The 8383-nt window shown below is 35.2% G+C and overlaps 1 protein-coding gene across 1 annotated transcript; it reads right to left on the reverse strand.

The window, feature by feature from the left end:
* Positions 1–260: 260 nt before the first annotated feature.
* LOC132314383 (uncharacterized) lies at positions 261–1154 on the reverse strand. Its single transcript, XM_059813256.1, has one exon. The coding sequence runs from the start codon at positions 1152–1154 to the stop codon at positions 261–263; it is 894 nt and encodes a 297-aa protein (XP_059669239.1).
* Positions 1155–8383: the final 7229 nt, after the last annotated feature.

Raw genomic sequence — 8383 nt, forward strand, 5'->3', positions numbered from 1 at the left:
GGAAATGTGTGCCGCCAACATTGTTGGGTTTCGAATGTATTGTGGGAGGGATTTGGCTCATCCGGCGGAGGTGTCAATTGCAAAATGATGCGTGTTCTCATTATCTTGTTTAAATCTTCTTTATCTCAATAATACACAGGTCCTTGCGTTATAGCCCACCTGATTTGCAATACGCCAAACGCTCATTCAACATCTTTCCTAACAACTTCTTTTTTTTTAGCAAACAATTTCTCTTTGACAGTTGTTGGGTGTGGGATGGTCTAAATTAATGTTGCCCACTTGGGATAAATACTATCAGATAGGTAATACCCTATTGTATGTCGATACCCATTTACCTCGTAATTAATCGGAGGCATTGTGCCATTGATCATACTATTGAATACTGGGGAATGATCCAAGACATTCACATCATTGTTTGAACCAGCCATACCAAATAAAGCATGCCAGATCCACAGATTTTTCGATGCAAGCGCCTTCAATATGAGGGTAGGCTTATGATTTCTTCCCTCGTGTGTGCCATGCCACCGTATAGGGCAGTTCTTCCATACCCAATGCATACAATCTATAGAGCCAAGCATACCTGGGAAGCCTCTTTCTTCCTCTTCTCGAAGTAAGCGTGCAATGTCCTCTTTGTTCGGTGTGCGTTGGTATTGCCCTGCATACACTGCAATTACAGTATCACAAAAGCGCTTCAAGCTTTCAACCGCAGTGGTTTCAGAAATCTTTATGTACTCATCACAAAGATCTGCTGAAATTCCATATGCGAGTATATGTATTGCAGCTCTCATCTTTTGTACAGGAGCATCAGGCTTCTGAATGAACCATTCGTCATATGCTGTAATACCGTTTAAAATGTGAATAAACAACTTTCGGCGCATCCGAAATCGTCTACGAAACATCTCGGGTGGAAAAATGGGATTTTCAGCAAAATAATCTTGGAATAGTCGCTGGGCTGCTTCCTCTCGATCACGCTTAATATATCTTCTCTTATGACGTCGAAAGAATGTCTTTACCCTCTCAGGCGATAACAGTTGCATCACTGCATTCATCCTTTTTTGATGTTCTTCAAAAAAATCTTCCCCGTCAGAAGATGAAAAGGAACTCAATGGAAAAATTGACCTGAACACTGGAATAGATTGTGATGATGAAGCCATTTTTTTTCCTATAATAAAGATAAAGACTCAACGGATGAATTCGAAGATGTAAAGAAGTGAACTTGGTAATTGAAAAAATGAGAGAATGAGTGGTTTATATAGCCATTGAGAATATAGTTATTAAAGAAAAAACAAACAGAATATATCCATTAGCAAAAAGACAAACATAATATAGCTGTTAGAATAAGATAAACATAATATTACCATTGGGAATATAGTCGTAAGGAAAAAGACAAAATGAAATTATGGCGCGTTATGCAAAAAGGGGCAATTAATTGTAATGTTTACTATTTTTTTTTTCTTGAGTTGTATTATTTTATTTTATTTGTAGAAAGCTATGTAATGCACTTATTTTATTTTATTATATATATATATATATATATATATATATATATATATATATATATATATATATATTTCAAATCTTGTATCTAAATCGGAGCAAACAATTATAGCCGTTAGTATTATAGTTGTTGAGAATTAAACTGTTGAAAAAAAAAAACAATAAAAAAATTTATTTTATTATTTAAAAAATAATAATATAATAAAGTGTACAATGAAAAAATGAGTGTATGACAAAAACTTGGAGCCTTCAAATAAGTGTACAATCAATTGCTGACGTGGCTGTACACTTTACATAAAATTGATGATGTGGCTATACACTTATATTAAGTGTGGAATGAAAAACAACCCCTAGGGTTGCTCTCAAGTCTCGCCCCCGCAGAGCCGGAATACAGAAATCCGATGGCTCTACTTCGTCCAATGGAGTCAAAAACAGCAGCGAGGGTTTTATTTCTTTGAGGATTGGAGGTTGGGGACCTGATCGTGTTTGGACAGATGAAGGAAAGAGAAGATCCATGGTGGCTCTTACTGCCACAGCTTGCCTAATTGAACTGTACCTCACATTTTCACATTCAAAGTTATACGGTGAGAATCTATATGTATACGGACTAGATAGCTATTACATGAATTGATTAAGATATATTTGTTCCTTGAGTCTATTACTATCGTTGTCACGTTATGAAATGAGAAATGATTGTGTATTAAAAATTTTAAACCAAACATGAGCGGAAGAGTCCCCATTCACAAGATGTGAAATGAGAGGTTTTGTCTTGGTTCATATAAAATTAGAGTCAAAGATAAGGATCGAATAAATGGTATTCAACAAAATTCGATAACGTTTACTTACAAGATAAATTCCATTATCATCAATTTAAGGAAAAAGAGTGGTGCTCTTTAAAGCCGATTCGGCTTGATCCTACTACTCATAACTCTATGGAGCCCATGACTGATGGACACAATGGTGGATACCACCTGGCATTTGTTCGAGTATTATTTTCACAAATAAAAAATAAAAAATATTCAACACTGGAAAGTTCATCATTTAATTTATTTTCTTTAATTGCAAAAATAGAGAACTACATAACGGAGACTGAAGAAGCAAAAACAAAAGGAAAATCAGCCTTTAAGTAATTTCATTGACAAAGGCAAATAGCCCCACTGTGCACATTCAATGGGCTGGGTCCTCTTCATTGGGGTTGTAAAAGTTTTGAATGGGCTTTCTCTTGCCTTTTTTTGTAGTCCATGGTTGGACTACCTTGTCCATTTAGGCCACCAGATAAATTCAATATATACACACACACACACATTGCTTCACTGTTCGAAAAGAAGCCAGATCTTATCCAATTAAACAAGGTACTGTTCATCTAACCATAACTGTGAGATCACACATAATATTATTTACTGATATCTTATAGTTGTGCATGAATGACTGAATTTGTAATTAGAATTGTTTCTTTCACCAAAAGTTTACGAATCCAGTAACTTGTATCTGTTTCTAGAGTTGTGCTACACCATTCAATTTCACAGTTAGAGTGGTGGTGACAATTTAATTGAATGGACCATCTAGTCATTTAACTTCTCTTTAATGGTTAGTCAAATATTGACTATCAATTTATTTCTAATGCAATTTTAGCGGACTAAAAGGGTTTAACCTTGAAGAAATTTAAAATATAAAAAGAATAACTTGTGTATTCAAATTAAACAATAAATAGCTTATGGAAAAAAAACATCTGAATCAACAGATATCCAACTCGAATTCAGTTTACACACTATATCTCTTTAATCTCTATTATTAGCTTTGAATTTGCATTACTTTATTGATTACAATTAAAGTATTTGGACACGTACAAAAAGTAGAAAGTATGGCACGCTTTTAGTTTTTGCAGGATGTCCATCAGATGCTCCTGCTACATGCCTGTGCCATTCCCCAAATACATGTCCTTTTCGGCCCTCCTTTCTTGTGACAGGTAAGACCACATTCTTGGTTGGCAAGCAAAACAAATAAATGCTAACATGACAGTACTTCTAATTAAGGTACAAATGGTATCACTCCGACCATGGGAAACCAACACTAAAGATATATTTTTTGTCTATGTGTATATATATATATATACCCATACCGTCACCATCATCACTTACACCGCCACTGCTAAGCGAGCGGGACTGGAGTCGACAGAAAGGAATATCAATTTCCTTTATTTTGGGTAATTTATATGAACCACTTTTATAATTTGTCATAATTATAGGGATCTCTTCTCTTTTAAAAATTTATATGGACATGTACAATTAAAGTATTTGGACACGTACAAAAAGTAGAAAAAATACGTAAAATTAATGGCACGCTTTCAGTTTTTGTAGGATATCCATCAGATGCTCCTGCTATATGTCTGTGCCATTCCCCAAATACATGTCCTTCCCGGCCCTCATTTCTTGTGACAGGTAAGACCACATTCTTGGTTGGCAAGCAAAGCAAATAAATGCAAATATGGCAGTACTTCTAATTAACCTACAAATGGTATCACTTGGGAAACCAACACTAAAGATATATTTTGTGTGTATGTATATATATATATACCCATACCGTTACCATCATCACTTACACCGCCACTGCTAAGCTAGCGGGATTGGAGCCGACAGAAAGAAATATCAAATTTCCTTTATTTTGGGTAATTTATACGAACCTCTCTTATAATTTGTCATAATTATAGGGATCTCTTATTTTTTAAAAATTTATACAGAAACGTACAATTAAAGTATTTGGACACGTACAAAAAGTAGAAAAAGTACGTAGAATTAATGGCACGCTTTCAGTTTTTGCAGGATATCCATTAGATGCTCCTGCTACATCTCTGTCCCATTCCCCAAATACATGTCCTTCTCGGCCCTCCTTTCTTGTGACAGGTATGACAACATTCTTGGTTGGCAAGCACATCAAATAAATGCTAACATGGCAGTACTTCTAATTAAGCTACAAATGGTATCACTCCGACCATGGGAAACCAACACTAAAGATATATTTTGTGTGTATGTATATAGATATATACCCATACCGTCGCCATCATCATTTACACCGCCATTACTAAGCGAGCGGGATTGGAGTCGACAGAAAGGAATAACAATTTCTTTATTTTGGGTAATTTATACGAACCTCTCTTATAATTTGTTATAATTATAGGGATCTCTACTCTTTTAAAAATTTATACGGACACGTACAATTAAAGTATTTGAACACGTACAAAAAGTAGAAAAAGTACGTAGAATTAATGGCACGCTTTCAGTTTTTGCAGGATATCCATCAGATGCCCCTGCTACATCTTTGTCCCATTCCCCAAATACATGTCCTTCTCGGACTTCCTTTCTTGTGACAGGTAAGACCACATTCTTGGTTGGCAAGCAAAGCAAATAAATGCTAACATGGCAGTACTTCTAATCAAGCTACAAATGGTATCACTCCAACCATGGGAAACCAACACTAAAGATATATTTTGTGTGTATGTGTGTGTATATATATATATATACCTATACCGTCATCATCATCACTTACACCACCACTGCTAAGCGAGCGGGATTGGAGTCGACAGAAAAGAATATCAATTTCCTTTATTTTGGGTAATTTATATGAACCTCTCTTATAATTTGTCATGATTATAGGGATCTTTTCTCTTTTAAAAATTTATATGGACACGTACAATTATAGGATTTGGACACATACAAAAAGTAGAAAAAGTACGTAGAATTAATGGCACACTTTCAGTTTTTGCAGGATATCCATTAGATGTTCTTGCTACATCTCTGTCCCATTCCCCAAATACATGTCCTTCTCGGCCCTCCTTTCTTATGATAGGTAATACCACATTTTTGGTTGGCAAGCAAAGCAAATAAATGCTAACATGGCAGTACTTCTTATTAAGCTACAAATGGTATCACTCCGACCATGGGAAAGCAACACTAAAGATATATTTTGTGTGTATGTATATATATTTATATACCTATATCGTCACCAACATCACTTACACCGCCACTGCTAAGCGAGTGGGATTGGAGTCGACAGAAAGGATATCAATTTTCTTTATTTTGGGTAATTTATACGAACCTCTCTTATAATTTGTCATAATTATAGGGATCTCTTCTCTTTCAAAAATTTATACGGACACGTACAATTAAAGTATTTGAACACGTACAAAAAGTAGAAAAATACGTAGAATTAATGGCACGCTTTCAGTTTTTGCAGGATATCCATCAGATACTCATGCTACATGTCTGTGCCATTCCCCCAATACATGTCCTTCTCGGCCATCATTTCTTGTGACAAGTAAGACCACATTCTTGGTTGGCAAGCAAAGCAAATAAATGCTAACATGGCAGTAATTAAGCTACAAATGGTATCACTCCGACCATGGAAAACCAACACTAAAGATATATTTTGTGTGTATATATATATATATATACCCATATCGTCACCATCATCACTTACACCGCCACTGCTAAGCGAGCGGGATTGGAGTCGATAGAAAGGAATATCAATTTCCTTTATTTTGGGTAATTTATACGAATCTCTCTTATAATTTGTCATAATTATAGGGATCTCTTCTCTTTTAAAAATTTATACGGACACATACAATTAAAGTATTTGGACACGTACAAAAAGTAAAAAAAGTACGTAAAATTAATGGCACGCTTTCAGTTTTTGCAGGATATCCATCAGATGTTCCTGCTACATGTTTGTGCCATTCCCCAAATACATATCCTTCTCGGCCCTCCTTTCTTGTGACAGGTAAGACCACATTCTTGGTCGGCAAGTAAAGCAAATAAATGCTAACATGGCAGTTTTTCTAATTAAGCTACAAATGGTATCACTCCGACCATGGGAAACCAACACTAAAGATATATTTTGTGTGTATGTATATATATATATACCCATACCGTCACCATCATCACTTACACCGCTACTGCTAAGCGAGCGGGATTGGAGTCGACAGAAAGGAATATCAATTTCCTTTATTTTGGGTAATTTATACGAACCTCTCTTATAATTTGTCATAATTATAGGGATCTCTTCTCTTTTAAAAATTTATACGGACACGTACAATTAAAGTATTTGGACACGTACAAAAAGTAGAAAAAGTACGTGGCATTAATGGCTCGCTTTCAGTTTTTGTAGAATATCCATCAGATGCTCTTGCTACATCTCTGTCCTATTCCCCAAATACATGTCCTTCTCGGCCCTCCTTTCTTGTGACAGGTAAGACCACAGTCTTGGTTAGAAAGCAAAGCAAGTAAATGCTAACATGGTAGTACTTTTAATTAAGCTACAAATGGTATCACTTCGACCATGGGAAACCAACACTAAAGATATATTTTGTGTGTATGTATGTATATATATATATATATATATATACCCATGCCGTCACCATCATCACTTACACCGCCACTGCTAAGCGAGCGGGATTGGAGTCAACAGAAAGGAATATCAATTTCCTTTATTTTTGGTAATTTAAAAGAACATCTCTTATAATTTATCATAATTATAGGGGTATCTTCTCTTTTAAAAATTTATATAGACACGTACAATTAAAGTATTTGGACACGTACAAAAAGTAGAAAAACTACGTAGAATTAATGACACGCTTTCAGTTTTTGCAGGATATCCATCAGATGCTCCTGCTACATCTCTGTCCTATTCCCCAAATACATGTCCTTCTCGGCCCTCCTTTCTTGTGACAGGTAAGGCCAAATCCTTGGTTGGCAAGCATAGCAAATAAATGCTAACATGCAGTTCTTCTAAGCTACAAATGGTATCACTCCGACCATGGAAAACTATGATAGTGAAAAAGACAAATTTGGAGCGGATGGGAGCAGAGATGGGTGAGAGAACTTTCACATAAATAGGAAGGAAGAAAAGTTAAAAGGCAAATTATGATAGTGAAAAAGTTAAAAGGTAAAACACAAAAAATTAATTTTGAAGAAATCCAAAAATTAACTTAGTAATCAGATGGTAGAAAATAGCTACAACCCCAATTTTATTTCTAATTATTATTATACACGTTGCATTATATCCAGATTAAAGAACCATTAACTTAATAATTAAGGGTAAATAAGTATAACTGTAAAACCTACGTATCAAGGAATTCTTTATTTATTGGAGAATGTTTTCTGAAATTAATTATTTATGCAAAGCCCTTGTATCTAAAGTGCCTAACCTTACTTCTGTTAGTGATTTTAGACCTATATCATATTGTGACCTAATTTATAAGTATCTCAAAGTTTATTGCATCCAAGATTAGTCTAGTGCTTCCTTCAATTATAAATCCATCACAAAATGCTTTTGTTAAGAAAAAATAAATCACAAACAACATTATTCTTGCTCAAGAATTGCTAAATGGATACCATAAAACCAGACATCTTCCATGTTGCACTCTTAAAATTGACCTGAAAAAGGCCTTTGACTCCCTTCACTGGCAGTTCATTTTGGATGTCTTACACTTATTTGGTTTCCCTGACCCATTTGTGCACTAGATTGCCCTGTGTATTACCACCACCTCATAATCCATCTTACTCAATAGAAAGTTGTTTGGGTTTTTCAAGGGTAAGAGAGGGATTAGGCAAGGTGACCATATACGTACCTTTGTTGTTTGTGATTGCAATGGAGGTCCTCTCACTGTCACTAAGTAATGCTATTTCATATAATGCATGTTTCAAGTACCACTGGAGATGCAGTAAGCTATCCCTATCTCACCTGGCCTTTGCAAATGATTTACTCCTATTCTCATATGGAAATCTTGATTATGTTTAAGTTATGCATTATGCATTGAGTAATTTTCTTTTTTATTTTGGTTTAGCAATCAATTGCTCCAGGAGCCGGGTGTTCTTTTCTGGGGTGAATGCAC

This window comes from Cornus florida, unplaced genomic scaffold (genome assembly GCF_030987335.1).
Source record: "Cornus florida cultivar Cherokee Brave unplaced genomic scaffold, ASM3098733v1 CherokeeBrave_3.0.0_Hap2_Chr06, whole genome shotgun sequence".
NCBI classification, from domain to species: domain Eukaryota; kingdom Viridiplantae; phylum Streptophyta; class Magnoliopsida; order Cornales; family Cornaceae; genus Cornus; species Cornus florida.